The sequence below is a fragment of the Uranotaenia lowii genome, chromosome 1, assembly GCF_029784155.1.
Source record: "Uranotaenia lowii strain MFRU-FL chromosome 1, ASM2978415v1, whole genome shotgun sequence".
In the NCBI taxonomy this organism is placed as follows: Eukaryota; Metazoa; Arthropoda; class Insecta; order Diptera; family Culicidae; genus Uranotaenia; species Uranotaenia lowii.
Genome location: NC_073691.1, coordinates 2,046,797 through 2,072,660, shown reverse-complemented (window position 1 = coordinate 2,072,660; position 25,864 = coordinate 2,046,797). Strand labels below are relative to the sequence as shown.

The following is a 25,864-nucleotide window of genomic DNA, read 5'->3' as shown; positions in this document are numbered from 1 at the left end:
TAACTTTTTTATTTAAAAAAAAACTTTTAAAATACTCCCAGAAAGATGATCAATTTACCTGTTTTTGTCAGTTTGGCGACTTAGTTTTGGGTCCCTTTTTGTTTCACTTTTCTCCCTAAACTGCCTTATTTCTTTTTTGCTAACTGTTAGCATAGATATATCTCGTCTTATGTTTGTTGCATTATTGTCCCATTTTGCCTGGTTTGTATCGTATTTTTAAATGATTTTAAACCAATTTTGAAATTTATCTTTTACTCCTTTTTTCTTTTGTCATTCTTTCTCTTTTTTATGAATTTGTTATTTTTTTCGAATTGGTCATTTATGTCATTTTTAAATTGTTGTCACTTCTGTCATACTTGAAATTTTTAAAATTTAATAGTTTTTGTAATATTCTTCAGTTTTAATTAGTTTGTCATTATACCGTCTTTTTTCAATTATGCCATTTTGACTTGTTCATTTCTTGTTATCACTATTTTCTTGTTTTAATTTTTTTTATCTATTTCAGCATTTTTAATTAATTTTGTTTAAAAACTTTGTCTAAGTTTTTTTTGAGAGAAGTAGGCGATGTTTCTTGCCAACCGCACGCGTTTTTCTCTTCGTCCGCGAAAATTTTATTAAATTTTAAATCTTTTAACTTTTTATCGATATGCAATTGTCAAAAGTGTTTAAAAGTGAGGGATGGGATAAAGTTCAAAATTGTGCACTGGAAGCTCCGTGAATTCTTCGTGAAAAAAGTGAAATTTTATAAAGTTGCTAAACGGGTGGCTACGTAAGCGACGTGATGGAATAGTTTTTTTTTTTGCCTGACTATCTATTTGGGTTCTTAATGAAAGTGTATATGGAGAGGAGTGTCCGAAAAAGTTGCATGAAGGTCTTCAGAAGAAAATTGATTTAGTGCGATAAAGAAGCTTAAGGAAAATGTGTGCGACCTCTCGTCAAACTTGTAAACAGCTAGGTGGCGTATTTTGGGTTTCACTTGTAGCCATAAGTAAACGAAGAAAGAGTTCGCGAGGGCCGAACTTGTGGTATTACATTTCCAGGTTGCTGAGATTTTGTCCAACTAACAAGAATTCTGCGTACGGCTCGACAAATCAAAGAAAAAATGAAAATTAAATATATCCGAAGTCTTGTTAAATGGAGCGGTTCAGCTCTAACGTGAAAAAGGGGCGCTCAAAAAAAAGCAAGGGTTCTATGGGATCATGTGCTTGCCATGCAAATGTGGTTTTGTAATTCGTGTACGCTTTGAGAATTACCGAGGAATTCTGCAGGAGGAGAAACGGGCACACGATAAATATTTTTGTAGAAAAAATAATATAAATGTATTTATTGATAATTTCATTCTCCATAAATCCTACTTGCGAAATAGAATTGCCTATCATGAACTTTATTATCGAACATTGTCAAAACACATATTTTTCATTTAAATTATTACATGATTTTTGAAACATTATATCAAAATATAAGAAGTATGTGTGTGAATAACTAAGTATTTGAAGGTTCGAACAGGTAAAGAACTGGAAGCATTATGTGCTTTATATGTTAATGAAATACTTTGAGGTTGTCTTATGAGTAAATTTTTATTTTAAGGGTAAATTTATAAAAAACCTTTCGAGCTCGAACAGACCTCGAAGGGTTTTATTTTCTACTAATATTTTCCGTTTCTCTTTTTTTATTTTCAAGAGCGAGTGAAGGCGCTTTATCCTTTGTCGATGACCAGATATGATTGTACACTGAAATCCAAAACAGAAAAAAATAAGATTGGAATTTTAAAATCATCATTTTTTTATAGCATCAAATTCTTCACAATGTTTTTTTTCTCAGGTTTTGTGATTTCTGTGTACTAAATAAATCATTTCCAGCCCCTCTATGATGGTATTGGTGATTGACGAAGTTTCCTCAAATTACGCATGGTTTCTGCATCAAGGAGCATTTTCTTAGCAGGCTTCCAACGATACTGCCCATTTGAAACGTATGGTACTGGTGGTCCACGTTTCTTCCTGTTCTTGTGTTCCAGATGTCTCTGCGTTCTCTGCTCCATGGTAGGCCCAACCACTTTATGTTTTTGATCATTTTAATGTTTTTATGTTAAAATAATGAAAAACATAATCAAAGACAAGAAGAATAAATACACACTTGTATTATTCTTTGGGACTCAGACATAAGTTCTGGCTGTGGAAGTACGATTAGTGATTAGATTAGTGATTAGTGAAAACTTTGTCTAAGTTTTGTCTTAATTTGAGTCATTTTACTTTAGGTTTATTTTTAGCGCAAAGCTGACTCATTTCCTGATGTTTGCTTCATGTTAATCTTATTTTAAACTAACTGCTGTCCTATTATTTTCACCTATTTCATACGTTGACCATTTTTTGTCACATTTTTCATCTATTTTTTTGTGCTTATTAAATGGGATGGAATATTGTCATTTTCGTTTATGAAAACAAGATTTGAATTTAAACGTTTACAAATTTTAGGACATTTTTTTTAATGTTCGGATGATGGGCTTTGCTTAGATATCCTTAAATAAATAAATAAATAAGATCACGGTTTTGACCGTTTTGACAGTTTTCTTTTTCAATCAAATATTCAACAATCTTGCTGTTGGGCCATGAACAACCTTTAGTGGACGTGGGGCGGCGCTTGGAAAACAACCACCGATGGGACTCATTCCCCTCGTGGAAGTGAGGCTCTCCCAGACAACCTCAGTTGTTGTCTCACCGGTGGAGGCAAGTCCTCGGACTGTACCTGGGCGGGCCAAGGCCGGGTCGATCACTGTCTTCCACAGTGATCGCAAACTCTTTCTATAGATGGCTCTGAAAAGAGCCGATTGGTTGTGGAATCGGAGCAAGAGCAGGAGTGAAGCAAAAGAGAACTCGTTGCTTAATAATGCTTCATTGTTTATTTTCTCTAAGTAGCTATTCACACTAATTTACTATCACTTCTTCCACTTCTTAATCGACGAGCAACGCTGATTACTGCTTCCTTCTGGTGGCCTTGATGCAGCCCACTGCTGGCTGGTTCTCTTTCTGAGCCGCTCTCGGCTCTCTCGGGACGATGTTACTCGCGCGACGGTTGGATCAAAACTCACCCGACAGGAGCGCGACCGCTTGTATTTATAGCTCTCGCTACTTGGGCGTCGCGCAACGGGTTTTCTCCGCTCTCTCGGTTTCTCCCATTCTTCAGTCCGCTTGGTGGACTGAACATACTCCGCGCCAGAAAAGATGTTTCTCGAAGCCAAACAACTCGAAAGCGCGGCATTTGGGAACACGCCGCTGCTCACTGGCTCACTCGCTAATTCTTGGACCTGGGCTGTCGACCTTGGCGATACTGATGGCTCTGGGCTCGCTTCCTCGGGTTGATTGCTCTCGTTGGGATGCCTCGGTGGAAAATTCGTCTCTTTGATGATGACCAACGGTTGCTGGCTTCTGGCTAACTGTGGCTGCAGAGCTGATTGTTGTCTCGCTCTGTCGAACCAACTCTCGATTGCCACCGACGCTTCCTCGTGGAGGACCAAAAAGGTGAAATAGATTTCGTCCTGCAGCTCTCGTTCGCTTGGTGATGACAGGCCAATGATCTCGCACTGCAGCCTGATGAATTCTGCCTTGGATCCGTCCACACTTCGCTGGTATACTCGCAGCTGAGCTGGGGTTAGCTCAGCCTTGCCCTCTTCTGCCTTCTTCAGGATGGATTGCACTCGCTGCACGTTGCGTTGTGCCACACCACGGTTGTGGAACAGCAATTCCTTGTCCGTACTCGTTTGACTCGGGTTCTTCCTCTCTGCCTTTTTTGTTGCCATTTTCCCTCTCGTATAAGGCTTCCCTTCGCTCCACTCGCAACTGCTTGCTTCCGATCCATTCTCACTCAAACTCAAGACGGAGGTATTCCGTCGGAAGGTACCGGCTTCTATATCCGGTTCGAAGGACCATTTCATGTTGGGCCATGAACAACCTTTAGTGGACGTGGGGCGGCGCTTGGAAAACAACCACCGATGGGACTCATTCCCCTCGTGGAAGTGAGTCTCTCCCAGACAACCTCAGTTGTTGTCTCACCGGTGGAGGCAAGTCCTCGGACTGTACCTGGGCGGGCCAAGGCCGGGTCGATCACTGTCTTCCACAGTGATCGCAAACTCTTTCTATAGATGGCTCTGAAAAGAGCCGATTGGTTGTGGAATCGGAGCAAGAGCAGGAGTGAAGCAAAAGAGAACTCGTTGCTTAATAATGCTTCATTGTTTATTTTCTCTAAGTAGCTATTCACACTAATTTACTATCACTTCTTCCACTTCTTAATCGACGAGCAACGCTGATTACTGCTTCCTTCTGGTGGCCTTGATGCAGCCCACTGCTGGCTGGTTCTCTTTCTGAGCCGCTCTCGGCTCTCTCGGGACGATGTTGCTCGCGCGACGGTTGGATCAAAACTCACCCGACAGGAGCGCGACCGCTTGTATTTATAGCTCTCGCTACTTGGGCGTCGCGCAACGGGTTTTCTCCGCTCTCTCGGTTTCTCCCATTCTTCAGTCCGCTTGGTGGACTGAACACTTGCCGGACAGCGGAAATGTTTTCTCTCGTTAACTTCTAACATTAAAAGTTGGAAACTGTTTTGTCCACAATTTCTCCAGATTAAACAAAAGTGGACGACATCAGGAATTCCGTTTTTTTTTCTTATTTTTTAAGGTAATAATAGAATAAAATTTTTGTCCGCCTCCAAATGCTATACATTATCTCTCTGTTTAGTAGTTAAAACATCAAACCTGATAGACTCATCACGGACAGAATAGTGTAGAAAATCCCTCACACTCGAATAAAGATTCAGAAACGCTTGATTTCACACCTCACTCTAAATATAAAGTCAGACTTCGGGCGATAGAAGCGTTCTGCAAAAAGTTTTCTGCACTCTCTGGAGCCACCACCAAATAGTGGTTGCGGAGCGAGAATTTCTACTGAAACCCACATTGCTGCAATCCAATGATGGAGGAATAAACTTTTTCCTGATCCCCTTCCCCACCTTTATACCTTCACTTTTCCCAAACTACTTGCAACTTTCTATCTGGGCGCTGACAGAAGATGTTGGTTGAGCTATTCGGAAAGATTTCTACGAACGAGTTGCACTCACTGCACTGTGTTGCACTGTGTACTATTCGTCGGTTCTTTAAAGTTCCAGCACCGATTTTTTTGTTCGCTGGCTACCTATACCTATATCTTATTTTTAAGAAGAAGCAACAAGAAATGTGCTCCGGTAGGAATCATTTTAGCGCTGCTGTATTTGATGATGGTGAATGCATATAAGTTTCCGCTTTGACCCTCGACGAGTTTTAGAGTCCATCCTCGGCGTTTTCTTGCTTCTTTGAGAGCCCCCGTTTCGTGGAAAGTTGAAGTATTTAGTATTTACAGAAATGGGGAATAGCTACATTCACTCGTCACCGGTTTTCTATCGATTTCCCGGTCGAGCTTTTGCTTTCACTGAAAGGTGGCAAATGGGATGGTTGAAATTGAACAGGACCCGCCGATCTGGGAGCACTGAGAGCTGGGATGCACACTCCTGTTTACTTCAGGGAAGGTGCAAGCGGCAGTGGTCGTGCTTTGCATTTTGATGTGCAATTCAGACAGGAATAGCAAAAACACGAAAAGTTGCACAATTTATGGAGGAGATTCCGTTTGCTAACTTTTCTGTTTTCCATTTTCTCTCTTCGCACCTCGCACAACGATAGACTTTAGGGTTTGAGATGGTTGCGGAAGTTGTATTTGACAAGATTGACTGCACAGAAATCGGTAATGGTTCTGAGGGGGTTTGGGGTGGTTTTGAATGAGCCATTTTCGCTAGTGAATTTCCGTACTTTTCTTTGGAAAGTCCACCAAAAGTTTGGTCAAAATTACTCAACAATAAAAAGCTCCCGACGATTTCGCATATGTCATACGTTACAGTTCCATCAAATTTAGAGTTCTCACATATTCTGATAAAACCAAAGCAATCCAGTTCTCGTGATTGCTACTTAATATTTTTTTCCTCTTCTACCTTCCCAATCGACCAGAAAAAACACGTCCAATCCATCGGCGGACAGTGTGGGATGGAAAGATATCATCTGGATTGCTGCGATTACACCGATTTTCTGTCGATTGCTCCGTGTCACTGTTCAATTCTAGAGAAAATTGAGATCACGTGTTACGGGTTTTGATTTCTACCTTTCATTGCATCCATAGAACAGATCTAAACGCAAAGCAGTTGAGTGACAACTGTCAAAGCGACTGAATACGAATCAAATCGGACGGGTGAACCCTTTTAGGGATCGTGGGATTGGTTTTTTTTTTCAACCTGGGGTATTCCATTACTTCAATTGTTCACGAAATGGGGACAGTCGCGAGAGAAGATTTTCGTAATTAGCATTCAATCGAACGTGACACGCACACACCGATTTGGTCCGGATTTGGAGCCAGACTGCAATCGGGAATCAGACTGTAACAACCTGCGACTATATTTGTTCAGTGTTTTATTATGTTAATGACGGCCCTGTTGTCAAATTGGGAATGTGTATGTTGACAGATCACGCGATTATGATTGGTCCAAATTAGATTAACCTCAAATATTTATAAGCTCGTTTGGGGACCGTCTCTCTAATAAGGGCACTAATTGGTTGAACACTTTTTACAGCCTCGAGCGTTCAAGCTGTGTAAGACATCATCCTGCGCTAAAACTGTTGTTTATCTCAACAATCTTCAAACTTTGGTTCTCTCACAGAAAGGCGGGGGAACTTTACCACGCAAGTGATTTCCTAACCTCAAAAGACAACCTTGCTCGCGGGTAGAAAACACCACTGCTGCTCCCGTTTTGTAAAATCGTCACTTCTGAAAAGTTGTGCCCGGATCACGAAAACAAAAACACGACCACGACAAGGAAGCTCTTCAAAAATATCTCCTCCCAACCCAACATCCACTTTGGGCAGCTAGGGATGTTCCAAATGCTAATAGCAACAATAACAATGATGACGACGACGAAGATGATGATGATGATGAGCTAAAGCACTTTTCCCTGCTGAGTAAAAGCGTAGCCAAAGCCAACTAGGATGACGATAAAGCTCAAGGTGAAGGACGTAAAATTTTGACACTGGGACTACTCGAAAAAAAAGAGGAAAAGGACCACGAACAAGAAGCAAAACGGGGGAAAAATCCACACGAGAAGTGAGGAAATTCGTGACCGAAGGAAAACACTCCAAACTTTGAGCGGCTTTAGGGTACAAGAAGAAAAAAACGAAACCTGCTGAAAAACTTTTCAGCAGATAACAATGGCCAGAGAGTTTGTTTGAAGGACCCTTCTATTCGCTTTTTTTTACCTTTTTTAGCTTCAAGCTAAAGGGGTCTGCACACACTGAGGTAAACTCAAAAGTGAAAAAAAATGTTCTTGAGACTGTTACTTTTGGATTTGGAACCATTTATTCTCGGGCATTTTGTAACCCGAACCCGTAGGAGATACCTATTCCTATTTTCATTTGGATCTGCTTCATCGTCCAACAAAAAAACCGGTAACCGACAAAAGCGGAAATAATGGATGACTGCCCCGGAGGTAGACAATTTATCAGGATGTAAAAGTCACCGCTTTTTATCGGTGATTTGTTTGGGATTAGCATAAAAAGTGTTGTTTTTTTGCGTTGCGTTCTGAATTCTATTGTTTGTTACCGGATTTTTGTTATCAGCTTTGGGCAGGTTATTTTTTTACAATATTTTTAGGGTCAGGAACCTCAGAAATTGAGTTAAAATTAACCGGTCTAACCTTAAATTCGAGGTGAACAACCACTAACAAATGAGTCAACATAAAAAGTGACGGAAGGTATTGTTCTGTAGAGTGAATATCTTAAGACCAGAAACTCATTAGTTGGAGGACTAGTTTTCATAATGAGCATTTCTAGCACTCGTTATCGTGTTTATAACAGCGTGTATGAAGTGCCCTAGGGATGCACCTCTTTTAGCACCTTCCTGATTAGAAGATAAACTTGACAGCTCCATTTTAGTTCAACGGAGGGGTTTTTCCCATCTATTCTCGTTTATTTCACATACCAAATGTCAACGTATTCGAATTTATTTATTTTTTCGAAGTGGGAAAATTTCAATTTTCCTTCTGTTAGGTTGATTGATGATAAAAAAATGATAAAAAAATGGTAAGATTTCAATACATTTCTGTAAAAAAGCAGAGTGCGTAAAATCTTTGCTCTAATTCCCTAGAAACGGATTGCTTGTTTTTTTTTCGTTACGCAGGGATGCCAGTACTATCCAGTATATCTGATTTTCAGGAATTGATTCGTGTAGCTGTAGGCCTATCTTGACAACATTATAAGTCTTGCTTCTGTCTGATTTTTTTAAAATAAGTTACGTCAGAACTCCAATATTGACGGAACGTTCGATTTAATATTATAATATTTGATCATTCAAAGCCCGATAACCTTATGATGTATCCAAGTGTTTGGATTGTGCCGGTAGTCATGCGTCTATCTTAACTTTGGAATTCCAAAATGAAAAATCGCTAGCAACCCTGCGATAACCTTATGATGTATCCAAGTGTTTGGATTGTACCGGTAGTCATTCTTCCAATTCCATCGACTGTCATATTCGTGAATGTTTTCTGGGATAAGGATCCAGATCAGAGCTAACATTTGTTTCAAAACACGATAAAAGTAATTCTGATTGAAGAAAACAAAAATATTGAGTACAGAAGACTACAACTGGAAACGATGCGTCTATCTTGTTGAATAGTTTAAGGATACAACTTTCGTATACTATCCTGATTGAGATTCCAGACTTTGAAGACTCCTTTTCAAAAAATAATTCATCTCAAATGAAAGCAGCATTTGAATAATGGGCGCCATTTGCCTTTTGCCCCCAATTTTTTTCCTCTTTTGCTTTTTGCCGCTCCTTCGGGCATCAACACATTAAAGCTTTACAACCGCAGCACCAAGCGAAGCTTGTTTGCTACGGAAAATACGCAGAGATCATCTCTTACATTTTACAGATAGATGTAAAGAAAAACAGTCGTCGTCGGTTTGTGTGTGGGGGTCCTCCTAGAAAGGATTTGCTCTAGCTTCTCGGTTCTCCCACACTCAGGCAGGAAGCAGGAAAGCATAAGCACCGAGCAAAAAAAATTTACATCAGCAGCTCCTTTTCTACGGAATAAATTGTTTGAATTCTTTCATTTGAACTGGTAAATATATGCGCATCAGTTTTTCATTTAGGTTTCCCTCGTTGGTGCTCGAAAAACGGAGGAAAGAAGCCAAAGCTTGCTCGTTTGCTTTTTTCTGGCAGTCCCGGGAAAAAGGTCCTCATTTTTGGAATCGGAACGTTGGCTAGAATAGGAAGAGGTGGGTGAGCAAATATAAATGAGATCATATTAGTAGGCGACGCTCTGATGCCTAAAGATGTGGGAAAGTGAAGCTTGAGAACCAAATCTAAATGTTTTGCTGTGATCAGTCCTTAACAGCAGGCCATGATTAATATATTCAGGTTTCCACGTTCGGTTTACTGTACTATCAAAAGACAGGCTTTGAATGTCAGTTCTTCTTTTTTATGAAATTAAAATCCAGTTCGTTTTATTTGTTTTTTTTTTTTCGAACAACAGAAGACGCCATTTTTCTTTCAACAGGCTGGAAATAACTACTTCCAAAATCCTTGGCCATTCCATTGACCATGTGCTAGCAAGAACCCGAAAAACTTTAACTGAAAGCACATTGGAGGAATCGAAATGGTGCATAATTTATCTCAGAGTGTGTGTGTGTGTGCCTCCATTCAGACCCGGTTATTGAACCACTTCCGGACGAAAGGGGAAAGTTTTGCCGGAACGCTAGCCCGGTTAAGATTTCTCGACTCCGATGAGGTGGTGGTTCAGATGTGGAATATTTTATTTTTTACTTCCCTTCGCTGGGTTCGTTTCCCCGGAATCATTGTTGTGTTATGTCCAGTTCGTTCATTTGTGGCCATTCGAATGCGCCACATTTCGACCGACTTTTTCCCTTTTTCCCTTGTTCGATTATATGAATTTCGTTTCCATGGCCTACCTTGTTAATCGTGGTGAATCGAAGCGACGCTTCTGGCATAACGAAACAATATCTGACAGTTATGAACCAGTTAAGTTGGGTTACTTTTCTGACAGTTAGGCAAAGAATAAATCGTTCGTTAAGTGACCTACTCAATCCAGTTTTCTAACTCCAGGAACAAGGAAGCTACAAAAGAAAGTCAGAGAATACCCAGCCCTTGCACCTTTTTTCGCGTTATAACGTAAAAAATCCACAACCCCCTATTGTAAAGGGAGGTTTCCCAGAATTGGTATCGATTCATTTTGGCGTGCGAAGCGAAAATAATAAAAAAAATCCTTTCTCTCTCCTTCGTTATTTATGAAACGGTATTTAAACGAGACTTTACCGGTCGTTAATAATTGAGTCGAACGAATCAGGACTCGGTATTTAAATTTAATATGCATATGGAGGACCGAACAAACTCCCATGCATCGTCATGGGTTTGCTTACACGTTGCCATTCCCTTTGTAATTTACTCCGATTTATCAATTCACTTGTGATTCCACAAATATTTTGATTGATCATTGAAAGACGTCTATTTCATATATGCTGTTTTTTTTATCAATAAATTTCATAACTATTCGAACATTCTTTCTGCAGAACTGCCAATCATAGGCATCAATATCAATAAGAGTTAAGGACAAAAGTATGCTGATCATATTTTATCGCTCTTGCTTCCAATAATTTTTATTAAGTCTGAAAAGCTATGGTCTCCGTTCCACATGTGCTGCACTTCCCTTCCTCTTATCAACTACATGGACTTGGCCGGCGTCGTTACTGGTTCATATAAAAAAATTAGCGGTTCTCAAATAATTTTCGATTAAATGAAAAAAAATGCCAAAAATGACGGCAAAATGACGGCAAAAATGACAAAAATGTCAAAAAACGGCAAAACTAACAAAAATGACAAAAATTTCAAAAATGACAAAAACTACAAAAATTACAAAAATGACACAAATGACAAAATTGATAAAAATGACAAAACTGACAAAATTAACAAAATTGATCAAAATGACCAAAATGACCTAAATGACCAAAATGATAAGAATGACAAATTTGACAAAATAGACAAAATTTACAAAAATGACCAAAATCACAAAAATGACCAAAATGACCAAAATGACCAGAATGACCAAAATGACCAAAATGAAAAAAATAAAAATAAAATGATAAAAATGATAAAATGACCAAAAATACAAAAATGACAGAAATGACAAAATAACAAATGACAAAATTAACAAGAATGACAAAATTTCAAAAATTATTAAATATTACAAAATTTACAAAATTTTGCCTAAATGACAAAAAATGACAAAAATCACCAAAAAAGATAAAAATGACAAAAATTACAAAAAATTGTCAAAATGACAAAAATTACAAAAAATTGTCAAAATCGTCGATAATTTTCGAAAATGATACCAAACCGGTTTATTTGGAACAGACATGTGATCTTTTTGTCGAACATTTCACCAGCGTATTCAGTAAATCGCACGTCACATCAACCAATATCGCAGAAGCCTTACAGTACGTTCCTAGCATCATGCTTTGTGGCATCACATTTGATCTGTGGGTGTATGATAACAGCGAAATTGTGAAAACTCACCTTGAACACCTCCCAGGTGGCCGAAAACGGCAATACGGCTATTCCGACCAACAGATCGGCAACTGCTAGACTAACGATGAAAAAATTGGTTACACTCCGGAGCTTGTGCGAGCTGGTGACGGCGGCCACCACCAGCGTATTGCCGACGATGACCAGGATATCGATGAAGATAAGTATCGCCAGCAGCAGTATTTTGCGCGGTTCAGTCCACTCGACCGACGCAATCATCGAATCGCACTGGGTGGCATTCATCTTGGTTTCCCTTCAGCTCTCACTTTCGCTCCCTCACTTTCTCAGACGCACACAATCTCTCTCTCTCTCTTCTAGATTTGTCAACTACACACGCGATGATAATAATAGCGATAAAAGTAGCGGAATAACACGTAGGTTTTAACGAGAATATCCACACGTACACTCTAATCGGGACTAGCGCTACTTATGGTTTAATACTATGTATTTTTTTCGGGTAAAATTTATCCTGCCTCTAGTTTCGTTTTGGTTGTTTTTTGTGTTGTGTGTTTCCGTCTGCTTTGCACACTTTTTTGGAACGATTATTGCAATTACGATGCTGGCAACACTGGAGGAGTAGTTCGAAGCCGACACTTTAACGAAACGTCGTCGTCGCCGTCGTTTATCCACGTGGCACCGGTTGCTGCTGCTCGATGTTGCCGCTTCAGTTCGGAACCATCTGTAAACGGAAAAAGGGAGAAAAAGAAAAATGGCGTCGCATGAATGAGGGTGAAATAACAATAAATCATAGTAGCTGCTGCTCTCTAAACGTGCCCCCCGAGGGTCATAATAACCGGTTATTCTGGCCCGTATTGACGGGGTAAAACGCCAACGCCAAACCCCGTTTAATGCTGGGAATATGATTGAATAAATTTATGGTTCACCGTTTTTCCATTTTTGTGGAGAATAAAAGCGCCCGGGTTAGAAAGACGCTTACTCGCTGACGTTGCGCAAAATTCATCCGACCATAAAGAGCTTTTATCACCTGTCAATCTGCATCTCGAACCTGAAATCATTAACAGGTTATTATTCAATTCACCCGGTGATCATCCAGGGAAAAGCGATAAGAGAAGGGGTTTTTTTTTTTGAAGCAGTAAGCCACGCGGCCATGCTGGGTGGATTGAATTAATCGTGTTCACGATTCCGTTGCATAATCAAAGCATGCCATTGAAAAAGGGACTCATCTCGACAATTATAATTGCTCTAGTTAGCCTTGAGTTTGTGATTGGTGTAATTTGAATGATTTCCCCTGGTAGTCTAAATCAACTCTTATTCACACGTCGATTCGATTCAGTATCAACTTAAGCTTTTTTTTTTCAAAACAAACTTTCAATTGATGGAATCAACTCTGGACAAACAAGAACGGTAAACTTTCAATTTCCCAATTGCCAAAGTCCGAATTAACAATTCAACCCCTTTTGCCCGAAACTCAAAGCGTTCGATTCCCTTGAGCCAAATCTAACCTCAATCTTCTACACTGACTGACCACTGAAACAGCAGACGTGCGGAGGTGTCAAAGCCAAGGTTTGCTGCTGGTGTTTGTGTGAATCAGGAAATGTTAATTCATTATTAATTACTTTCCGACCCCTTAGCACCCTGGAGCAGAAGCACATGTCGAATCGAACAGAACACGTCTAGCTTAAGGTTGCCAGATTGCCCGGTTTTATCCGGGTTTGCCCGGATATTTGATACATAATTTGGGAACAGTCCGGCACGGCTCGGTTGCCCTAATTTCATTGAAAATTTTCCGGATTTCTTCATTTTCTTTGGCAAATCTAACAAAATAAAAATAAATTGTGCTGTAAAAGTTTTTTATTTAGATACCAAAACGATTTTTTTTAGTAGGTTTTTCACAAATAATCATGAAAGGTTTTTTTAAAGCCTAAAATGATTTAAAATCTGTTTATAATTTTTGATGAAATTTTTTTTAAATATTTTTATCTTGATTTTTGTTGAGTAATTTCTGGGTTTTGACAAAATGTGCCCGAATATTGCCCGGATTTTTGGTCGTCAATTAAGAAATGAAATGCCCGGATTTTGCCAGGTTTTTATAGAAAATTGCCCGGTTTGTCCGGCTAAAAAATTCTGGCAACCTTAGTCTAGCTCTTCAAGCTTCCGGTGGACGATGCCTTCTCTTTCATTGGAGCTGTGGGAAAACGACGACGACCACCACCTCCAGATTGTTGTGACCAACAACGAACTAACACCGGCTGCAGGCGTCCACAGTTGATACAAAATTCATTGCCATTGATTGGAATGGAATATCTTGTGCTCTCGAGTCGAGATTCGGTTTCATTCCTTTCTTCTGGCTACCATGCTTGGTTCGATTGATTTCGCCGTCTTGTATCGTGGTTATCTAAGACATTGGGTCTGTTGAGATGCTGTAGGATGGAAGCGGTCCCTTGGTTTAATTTTTTAAAATGTTTTTCAATTTTATAAATCTAGAACTTTGATAGTGCTAGAGTAACTCTTTCCTCTAACACTAACACTCTCTGGGTTAGGGGGCCTTCTAATATTGTATATTTTTCAAAGCAAATAACTTGAAAACCAAGAATAAGAAATCAGAATTAAAGCATCATTAGTAAAATGTCAAATCAAACAATTCAGGGGCTCCCCTTTAGAGATGGGCAGTTCCATGTTCAAGTTTCCAATCGCTGGCCCCTTTTCATCGCGTGGGTCTTGGTTGATTTCTATCCGAAATTTTTTGTTAATTATTTGTAGCTTCTAATTTTTTGCAGCTAACCCCACTATCTCACACCACCAGGACGTTGTTGCACTCCGCATGCCGCCCCTTGCATAGAGAACAGACGCGTAGAAATCCAATAACATTGATGATAAAATTTTAATTTTAAAAGGGAGAAATCACCGTGAATTATTTTTAAGTTCATTTGTATCTTTTTTTTTTTTATTTGGATGGATTTTAACTTCTAAAATCATTTGTATCGAAGAATTAAAACTACAGATGATCGATGAGGGACAAAAATTTTAGTACCCATGTCGTTGAGCTTCTATTCAAAAAATGTCCCTCGTTCTTTTCAACACCTTAGTAACTTTCTTCCTATGGTCTATCCAAAAATGAAATTTTAATTTTATTTGAAATAAATTAAACAATTAAAACTATTACGTCTCGGTGGCCGAGTGGTTAGCATGGTAATTTGGTAATCGCAGAGTCCACTGTTGGCATGGGTTCGATTCCCGTCTCGGTACTGGATGTTAAATGGTAATCTTAAGTTGTCCACGTTTATTTAGTCTGTAAGGCCTAAAACTGCTAATATGGTGTATGTCTTTAAAAAAAATGCAAAAAAATGTTCGGAATTCGTAAAACGAATCAGAAATAAATGCAATGAAAGCAATCGATAGTTCTCAGTCCTCTCAAGAACTTATCTAGGTCCCCTAAGATATTTTTGCCTTCTCTCAGAAACTTATGTATCAGTGTTCGCTAAATAAAACCTCTCCCGAGTCCTCTCGAGAACTTTCCTGAATCCTCCAAGATACTCTTTTAAGTCCTTTCAAGAACTTTAGGCCCCCCTTAAAAATTCATCTAAGTTCTGAGTCTCTTCAAAAACTTTCTCAAATACCCTCAGGAGCTTTCCTGAGTTCTCTTAGAAGATACATCTGAGGCGCATCAGAAACTGTTCCCTCAGGAATTGTCCCCAGTCTCCTTGGAAACTCTCCTGATTCCTTTTTCGAGTTTCAACTCTCCAGAGTCTTCACAGAAATTCTATTTAGATTCATGTCTTATCCACAGTTTCCGAAGCCTTTGGCATCAATGATAAGATTTTTGGCAGAGTATCAAACTGTAATCTCGACTAGGGATTTGTAAGGCACATATAATCATATTTTGGAGCAGATTTCAAGTTTTAGATACATTTTTAATCAATTGTTTCCTCATAATCGTTTCAAATTTTGAAACCAAAACTCAGATCTCAACCGATAGGGTTTATTGATTTTGGTTCCCTTCTGTTACGAATCGATTTCTTCATCCTTTTACAAAAGTGCATCGGAAGCTTCTTGTCTGAATCGGACCATCATTGATGGTTTACTCTGGTCTCAGCTTAGGCAAGAAAACTAGAAGTGGAAATTGAAAAATGCATCAGTATGATCACCACAATCAACCCAAAACCGCCGCCCGTCGATTGATTTCGGTGATGAAGTAAAGCAAACCGCCTTTGTTCGCAGGGGAGAAACGGAAATTGTGACTTGAAGTATCGGACTTCGCTTTTCATTTTTTTTTTCTTGCATCCTTTCCCATTTTGAGCTTAAATTGACGTCGCTCATTGGGATTTCTAGTAAAAAAAAAACAGGGTTGGGCGATATGAGTGTGCGCCTCAAAACTAGGTAAACACGTTCTTCGTCGTCGGCAGCGTCATTATCATAAAAGACATTTGCTCGAGTCAGTGATTTGGAAACGATAACACAAAATGGAAGCAAATTTCCAATAGCTTGAAATGTTTTACCGAGTGCTGGAAAGGGGTGGAAAATGGACCGAGCTGATAAGCAAATGAGCTGGTATCGATGGGACTGGTCAAACGACAAAAAAAAACGAGAAAAAATCGAATGTGGAGGAGACAGGAAACATCACCGGAATGCGCTTTTATGGCAAACTTTTTGTATCCCAGCATGCCATGCCAGTGCCAGCTAAAAGTGCCATCATTGCCGCTGTCATCGAATCGAACTGAAAGCAAAAATGGCCGTTTGTTTAATGGACGGGAATTGATTCATGGTGATGATAATATTCACTTTATTTTGCCGGCATGGTTTTTTTTTCGCCGCTTTCCACCAAGCAGGGAAAATGACCGAAACCAAACCGAAAACGATAAACTGGTAAACGGTCCGAACCATAACCATAAGGAACGGGACCTTTGACTTGACAGTGGGAAATGTGTATTTTTTTCTTTTCTAGAGAAAGCGCAGGTTTTGGGGTGTAACATAATGAAAGGGTATATTGTAACTGTATACATCAACAATACACAATGTGATTTATCAAGGTACTAATTACTTTTTTTTCTACGAACACAATAGTCACCATTTGATGAAGTATGATTATTATTCGTTTTGTTTTAGTGTTAGACGATTCGACCATGAAAAAAAACACGAGTTGGCCCTGATTCGCTAGTTAATGGGTAGGTCTCCGGCGATCGTATCTCAGTGCCAAATTTATGTGTTTGGGTCATTTCGGTTCAGACAAACAATGGCTTCCAATCGATTGCCTGTTATGGAGGAAAAAGCGAAGAATCGAGGGTTTGAGATCTACAGAATTGCAACCAAAAACAGAAGAAGTCCTCAATAGTCTGGTTTATATCAGTGGAACTTTTTTATGAATTTTCGAATTTAAGCTAACATTTCAAGATAACTATCGAAAATTATTTCCGGACCCAAATTTTATCACAAGGTCAAAGGGCTTGTGATATAGCTCAGTTGGCAAGTCCGTTGTCTCCTGACCCGATGTCCGTGAGCTCGAGCCCAAGAGTAAACATCGAACACAGTTGTACCGGATGAGTTTTTCAATAACTGTCCGCCAACTGCAACGTTGATATAAAGTGGCGAATGCCATAAAGATGGTAAAACGACTATAATCGAAACCAAAAAAAATCACAAGGTTAAAATGTGTGCCAATTTAATCATATCACAATCAATCATATCACAGCTTCTATGAGTAAACAACTACCTCATTTGCATTATTTTATGTTAATATTGTATGGAAACCAATTTAAAATAAAACGAATGAATTTTTTAATACAATAAATAACCCACTCAATCGTGTAGAATCAATGATAACTTTTTTTTTTCAAGATATGTTGTATGGGAGTTACCCCTTAAAAATGTGAAACACCTTTTATCCTAATACATCTTGTTACATAAAAACTTGCATTTGTACCAAATGGTAGTCTTAACGATGTCAACGGTTTGACTGAATTGAAAAAAAGAAAAAAAAATGGCTTAACGAAATTGACTTATTTAAAAAATACTGGCAAATTAGCAAAATTAATCCCTCAATATGCATAGTGTTGTTTCAAAACAACACTAATAAAAACCCAAATATCTCGGCAACGCGTGAATATTTTTGAGTCATCGATTGACAGAAAATATTCTAGAGATTAAAAGAAATCCACTCGTGTTATTTTCATTACGATATTCAAATGTTTTTATGAGATATCCAACAAAATAAGTGAAAAATTGCAAAAATCAAAATTATTTTTTATTTTTCGAAAAAAAGTTTTTGGAAAATCGCTGTTTTTTCTTGAGATTGGGAAATTCTAACAAAATTATTTTATTTGAATCAACAATGATTTGGCCACAATCAACTATTTAGCTATTTCTGCGTGCGTGTAGTTTAAATTTTCACGACGCATGTAAACAAATTTTGAGCGTAAGCAAGAGGAGCTTACGATCTACGATCTCATGTGATCTCAAGGAGTGTTCAGGTTTTTATATGAATTTTAGAAAAAAAAAAATACGGCGAATTTAAGTTGACCAATTTTTGATCCGAACACCCTCTATTCGTCCTATCGTCTTTTCGATCTTACCTTCATTTGGCATTTCATCCTTTCACTGAGTTTTCTCTGGCTATAAAATCAATTGGTCCTAGTGCACTATTCGCCCATATTGTTTACAGTTATAAAATTTTTGATAAATCCGATAATTTAATTTTCAAGTGAATTTAAAAGTTCTACCCAGAATATTATTACAATGAATGTTTTTAAAAATTTGGTTGTATTTTAGGAACACTTACCACTTGCGATCGCAGCATTCAATGACCGAGGCAGCAGTCGATCTTCTACGTTCCGGCTTCCACTGGTTGCAATTTTTCTTCGCGAATGACGCTTCTTCGTTTCAATTCGCCCTAGCAATCTCACCACAACCTGCCACTGTATATTCGTCGTCGTTCGAAAGTTTCTTCTGCGTCTTCTGATTCTGGCCCGGGTGCGTGTTCTGATTCGTACTTTGGTGATAAATCCGGCTCCAGGGCAGATTCTAGCCATTTTGCGGGGCCGAAAGTCGTCGCCGTTGACCGGGTCGCCGTCGCTCCTGGCGACCAACAACAACAACAACTGGAAAACCTAGTGGATTTACTTCTTCTGCCAATGAAGAAACACTACCGCCATGGAACGAATTTCGGAAACCATGGGAACTAATAACCGGCCTACTACGACGACTACTAAAATGGTGGCGAGAAAAGCGCAGCAAGCGTTGCCTTGCAGAAGCCGCCATTCAGCCTCTTCTTCACTACGCGATTTCGGATTCACATTCGATACAATGTCACAGAACTGTGTTCTATTGTTGGGTTGTTTCTTTCTTCTAATAGAGACTTTATTTATTTTTCGGTGAAACAAGCTTTTCCGTGACCTTTTAATGACCACCCAACTGCTGCTGGTATTACATTTTTTAATTACTTTCTTCCTTTTATTACCGACACAAATCACTACTGTGACTGTTTCAGTTGGCCATTTTTTTCTCTGATTAGCTTCTTCGTTTGATCACTTTTCACTGTTCTGATAGCGTAGCAGAAATTTCACACAAACTCGATGGTGGAAATCTAGTTGAGGAAAAGGAATCCCATTGAATTCAATTCAAAGACAACGAAACTCAATTTACAGAATGATGTTCGATTTAGTTTCTTCGTTACCGCAATTTCTCTCTCTGTCGTCGTCTTCGCTCTGCTTTCCTAACTGGGGTTTTGAGGGAGGGGAGATGTGGAGGTAAATACTTCACAAGCAGAATGTGGACATATCAAGACAAATTCGAAAGAAAAAAATCAACGCAAGCTTTGGTCGAGCAAAAGAAAGCTTATTCGCCATTGTTTTTTAGTTTGACAATCGTAGCAGCAATCTAGTTATTCTCTAGTGATTTCATTTGTGCCGGATTTCTTTTCCAATTTGTGGAATAAAGACAGTTATGGTACGATTAAATCTTTGGAATTTTTTCGACTTTAAGCTTGAATGGTGAAATTCAATCTGAAGTTTTCTCCTTAATTTTGAAATCTGATCTAAATATACAATTATTCTGGAAATTTTCTGCTTGATTCTTGATAGAGACAATCAAGTTCGGCTAACCAACCACCTCCAGGTAATGAGTCGACGTTTATCTTGTTCCACCTGGATGAGCACAACACCGCGCACCAAATGGCGCCATTTCTTGTGTCGTGTGAAAATACCATACCTCGCCTACTCTTCCTCTCAAAGAATCAACGGCAATCTTTCAAAAAGCGTGAAGGATAAAAAAATTCCCCATCACAATCAGCGACGACGTGTACTTCATCCTTAAACGAGAAGCTTCGAAGGTGGAGACCTGGTAAGGAATGACTTCCGCTTCCCATTGTATTTTCTCATTTTTCCCTTAAACACGCAAAAGTATACACACACCCTCACCCACCTTTCCATCTCCAAAACGGGGGAGAGGACTCACACATCTGGTCACAAACTCCCGCAGGCACTTCCGTTCCATTCTGTTCCGGTTTTACTTTACTTGGGAATTGTACCACCATAAGTATAAGAATCCGCTCGCCCGAGGCGCCCAGAATGAAGCACAAGCAGAACCCAGAGAGAGAAATCGTTGATCGTCATCATAGCAGGCGTGTTACAAACAACACGGAAATGTGAATTACGAATCGTGTCGCTTGCTTTTCGATTGTCGTCACGTCACCCGTCGCCTCGCCTACTTCGTTTCCTGCCTTCTTTGACAGGTTTTTCTATTTTATGGTCCAAGACTTTTTACTACTCCACTTCACTCTCTAGAAAATTTCCCCGGTAGTTTTTCTTCTTTCTTTCGAAGCAGAAAGTTTACTCCCGAAAGCAACAAAAGCAACAGCAAAGCGAGCCATTTTACAAGCAGGCACCCGTCATTTCCACATGCGTCACCTTCTATTCGTTCGGTTGATGTGACATTTGCCTCTACTTCCGGTGCCGTTGCTGCTAATTTTGGCAACACATCAAAAAGCTCACCGGAACTGACCCGCTCTGACGCGCTCCTTCTTGTTCTTCCCATTAGCAGCAGCCGTTGACCTCAATTCAACTCCCCGCGATTTTAAGCTTCCGGTTGGATAGGACGAAACTTTTCACTTTTGTTTCAACTTTCACTCACTTTTGGCCGGATTTGAATTTTTCACGAATGAAACAAGCCAACGCGGCGCGTCGACTTCGCTACAAATGCTGTTGTTGTTGTTTTGCCGGTCACTTTGATTGCCTGCCTGCTGCGATGTCAATCTGCAAAAAAAGAGAGAAAAGCAATATTTAAATTTAGGAATGTTTGCTTTGGAGCTTTGAAGTTATTTTTGGTTCCTGTGGGATTACTTTTTAATTCAAACAAATTTAGAACTGGAATTCAAATAATGAGAATGTCGTAATAAATGCGTTATTTGTCAAAATTGAACACAATTTCAACAACGCAAAAATATTAAAAATTCTAATAATTGAAAACATTTTCAAAACGGCCAAAAGAGCCTGAATTTCAAGTATTTGATATAAAATTGAAGAAATTTTCGAAATTATAAAAGTTTATGTCAAATTTATAAAATTGACAAATTTTCAAATATTTACAAAAATTTTTCAAAATTATGACAATTATCGATGTTTTTTTTTCATCAAAATTGTCAAAATGGTCAAATCTGTCTAACTTGTAAAATTTTGTCAACATTTTCAAAATGCCTAAATTGTCAAAAATGTCAGAATTGTCAATATGTATTATTTTGTCGAAATTCTCCAAATTTTCAAGATTTCCAAAACTATCAAAATTGTTCAAAACATCATTTTTTTAAATAGTCAGATTGTTTTAAATTGTCAAATTGTAGAAATTCTTAATAGGTTGTCAAATTATCAAAATTTCAAAAAATTTCACAATTGTCGAAAATAGTCAAAATTCTCGTTATTGTTAAAATTGCCAAAATTGTCAAAATTGTCAAAATTGTCAAAATTGTCAAAAATGTCAAAATTGTCAAAATTGACAAAATTGTCAATATTGTCAAAATTGTAAAAATTGTCCTTTGTCCTTTGTCCTTTGTCCTTTGTCCTTTGTCCTTTGTCCTTTGTCCTTTGTCCTTTGTCCTTTGTCCTTTGTCCTTTGTCCTTTGTCCTTTGTCCTTTGTCCTTTGTCCTTTGTCCTTTGTCCTTTGTCCTTTGTCCTTTGTCCTTTGTCCTTTGTCCTTTGTCCTTTGTCCTTTGTCCTTTGTCCTTTGTCCTTTGTCCTTTGTCCTTTGTCCTTTGTCCTTTGTCCTTTGTCCTTTGTCCTTTGTCCTTTGTCCTTTGTCCTTTGTCCTTTGTCCTTTGTCCTTTGTCCTTTGTCCTTTGTCCTTTGTCATTTGTCCTTTGTCCTTTGTCCTTTGTCCTTTGTCCTTTGTCCTTTGTCCTTTGTCCTTTGTCCTTTGTCCTTTGTCCTTTGTCCTTTGTCCTTTGTCCTTTGTCCTTTGTCCTTTGTCCTTTGTCCTTTGTCCTTTGTCCTTTGTCCTTTGTCCTTTGTCCTTTGTCCTTTGTCCTTTGTCCTTTGTCCTTTGTCCTTTGTCCTTTGTCCTTTGTCCTTTGTCCTTTGTCCTTTGTCCTTTGTCCTTTGTCCTTTGTCCTTTGTCCTTTGTCCTTTGTCCTTTGTCCTTTGTCGTATTTTATTTTTCAAAAATTTCAACCGAAAAAAGCTTTTTCTAACATTTTAACAAGAATAATATTTATGGCGTCAGCAACATTTTCGCAACCTCGAAACGCTTCGTGAACAGTTTAATGATATCATCAGTTGAAAAAAGAGGCCCGATCCCATTTTTGGGCGTTGTTCAGGCAAATCAATCAAATGTATAGGTAGAAGGCTATTCAGTGGTTTTTTTTGCGTTCGTTGAAGTACTTTCTAGACTCCATCCGGGGCAGGAGATTGACGAATTTAGATCTGCTTATCCTCCGTTCCGGGGAGCGCACTGTGGTCCGGAAGGGCTAAAAGTGGAACTTTTTTCATAGTGCCTCTGTCTTTCATTTTATCTCTTAAGTGTCTTCAGAACATTTGCTTCTTCAAACATGCTTCATAACTTGAAACTATCAAAAGTTAGTCAAAGCCTACTATAAAAAAATTGAAAACTCTAACTTTTTTAGTTCAATACATAGAGCATTACTTTATAACACAAAGTTGTAGAATACAAGAAAATATGAAACTTTGTTGAATACACCAAAACTCTATCTCTTTTCAGAGCAGAGTTATAAAGGTATTATTTCAAAAGTTATTTAAAAGTTAGTTTTTTAAACTTAACTATAGTTAGATGAGGATTTACATGAATAAAATGTTCTAAACATTTGTTGAGACATTCAAATCCTACGTTTTGCACAAGATTGCAACATTCTACGACGTTTCCTAACCAACTTATTGCATTTTTAAGTTTAATTTTTACTCAACTTCACGAGCGTTTATTGCAAAAACGTGCAAGTGGATTTTCAAAACTAATAAATCAAATTGAAGCTTGAACTTAGTGCAACAAATTGGTGTTAGCGCCATTTGTCTCCACGCTCTCATATTTGAACACAACAAACATATATTTGATATGTTTTACGCGTTTCCATACAAAAAATGGAAAAATTGATTTCCAGGCTACGCAGATGCTACGCAAAACGAAGGCAGAAGGCAGTTAAAAATAACTTTAGTATGGAAACACGCAAAACATATCAAACTTATGCTTGTTGTGTTCAAATATAAACGCGTGGAGACAAATGGTGCCAACACCAATTTGTTGCACTAAGTTCAAGCTTCAATGTGGTTTATTAGTTTTGAAAATCCACTTGCACGTTTTTGCAATAAACGCTCGTGAAGTTGAGTAAAAATAAAACTTAAAAATGCAATAAGTTGGCTAGGAAACGTCGTAGAATGTTGCAATCTTGTGCAAAACGTAGGATTTGAATGTCTCAACAAATGTTTAGAACATTTTATTCATGTAAATCCTCATCTAACTATAGTTAAGTTTAAAAAACTAACTTTTAAATAACTTTTAAAATAATACCTTTATAACTCTGCTCTGAAAAGAGATAGAGTTTTGGTGTATTCAACAAAGTTTCATATTTTCTTGTATTCTACAACTTTGTAGTATAAAGTAATGCTTTATGTATTGAACTAAAAAAGTTAGAGTTTTCAATTTTTTAATAGTAGGCTTTGACTAACTTTTGATAGTTTCAAGTTATGAAGCATGTTTGAAGAAGCAAATGTTCTGAAGACACTTAAGAGATAAAATGAAAGACAGAAAAACTATGAAAAAAGTTCCACTTTTAGCCTTTTCGGATCACTGTGGAGCGCCAGAAGACGAAAGAAAAAATAGATTCCGTTGTGAAGTTCCTGCGGCTTTCCCGAAGATGATGATGGGGCGCACGCTTTCGTGATGTATCGAATTTGAATATACAAATTGAATTTGTCTGCTTTTGGGAAAAATGTGGCCGGGTCTTTAAACCCAATAAAACTTTTTTGGAGGAAGTTCGTTTTGGGCTTTTGATTGAAAAGCCATTTTCTTTTGAAAACGAATGGTTTAGAATTGTTGGTTGAAAATATGTAAAATATCTAAAACCTACGTTTAAAATGAAATTTGCGGTCATAATCAGCCTCAAAGCTATTTGTTCTCATTTTCCAGTCGTATATTGACGGCTGCTTCTATTATACACTGCATTCATCCCTTAGTATCCATTATTTGGGATAATTAAAGGAAAACTCCGGCGGTTTCCGTTTTCGTGCTTTTCTCACTAATGACTATGAAAATGGGTGCAAGGAAAAAACTAATTATCTGATGAAATATTACAATTCCCGACACATCTGTTTGTTTTTCCTCTGGTCCGGTGTCTTTGCCTTTGCGGATTCCAAATGCGGGCAAGCGCCTGGAAAAATGGTAACACGAAGGCAAAGGAAAATTGCCAGAAAATAGCATTTCTCGACCATCAGCGACGATCCGACGACGACTGTTCCGAGATTTGAAGCGGCGATAATGATAAAATTGTGTTCGAGCCCGTTTCCTCTGCTGTTACTGTCCTGCAGAGAGAGCCTGCGGTTGCCAAGACAGCCAGCAAACCGCAAAACCGAAAAAGGCAGATTTCAAAAGCCAACGCCAGTTTCCCCCGTCGTTTTGCTTCGAAAGAGATAACACTGGAGAAAAATGCCAACCGCATTATCCTCATCATCAGCAGGGCAATTTTCTCCGAATCAGTGCTTGGCTGGGATTTCCAACACGCCGTTGTGTTACTCCTGCTATGTCATCCAAGGACGCCTTCGAAGAATGGCAAATGTAGGAGCTATTTGGAAAAAGTGGAGGGGGAAACAGATGGCGCTGCTGTTTTGTTAGAGGTTGGCAACTTCTTGAAAGCTACGTACCATCTTGGTTTGATTTGTTCTAAAGTGACAATAATTTCGTATCATCACCAAGCTAAACTCATACACGAAACAAGAGTAGGACAAGTAATTGGACAAATACAAGGACTTGGACTTGGACTTGGACTTGGACTTGGACTTGGATTTGGACTTTGACTTGACAAAAACAACAAATATGACCTAAATGACAAAAAGGGAAAAATAACAAAAATGACAAAAATGACCAAAATGAAAAAAATGACAAAAATGGAAAAACTGACAAAACTGACAAAAATGACAAAAACGACAAAAATGATAAAAATGACAAAAATGACAAAAATGACAAAAATGACAAAAATGACAAAAATGACAAAAATGACAAAAATGACAAAACTGGCAAAAATGACAAAAATGACAAAAATGACAAAAATGACAAAACTGACAAAAATAACAAAAACGACAAAAACGACAGAAATGACAGAAATGACAAAAATGACAAAAATGACAAAAATGACAAAAATGACAAAAATGACAAAAATGACAAAAATGACAAAAATGACAAAAATGACAAAAATGACAAAAATTTTGTCATTTTGGTCATTTTGTCAAAATTACAAAAATTACAAAAATAAAATGACAAAAATGACAAAAATTACAAAAATAAAATGACAAAAATGACAAAAATGACAAAAATGACAAAAATGACAAAAATGACAAAAATGACAAAAATGACAAAAATGACAAAAATGACAAAAATGACAAAAATGACAAAAATGACAAAAATGACAAAAATTTTGTCATTTTGGTCATTTTGTCAAAATTACAAAAATTACAAAAATAAAATGACAAAAATGACAAAAATTACAAAAATAAAATGACAAAAACGACTAAAATGACAAAAATGACAAAAATAACAAAAATGA

At 38.1% G+C, this 25,864-nt stretch overlaps 2 protein-coding genes across 10 annotated transcripts in view; one reads left to right on the top strand and one right to left on the bottom strand.

Annotated features, from left to right (window-relative positions):
* The window catches only part of LOC129756919 (transcriptional regulator ATRX-like), a 172,033-nt gene that overhangs the window by 60,576 nt on the left and 85,593 nt on the right, over positions 1-25,864 (top strand). The window lies entirely within an intron of this gene.
* Positions 1-25,864, bottom strand: part of LOC129756861 (octopamine receptor Oamb) — a 132,887-nt gene that overhangs the window by 42,832 nt on the left and 64,191 nt on the right. For 2 of the 9 annotated variants that reach the window (XM_055753959.1, XM_055753905.1), the window contains exons 2-4: positions 20,600-20,860; positions 18,391-19,194; positions 11,649-12,336 (exon numbers count right to left, since the gene is read on the bottom strand). In XM_055753959.1, coding sequence (XP_055609934.1) covers positions 11,649-11,900 — 252 coding nt within the window. In that variant the 5' untranslated portion in view covers positions 11,901-12,336; positions 18,391-19,194; positions 20,600-20,860. The other 7 variants (XM_055753914.1, XM_055753921.1, XM_055753925.1 and 4 more) reach the window with 7 other exon arrangements.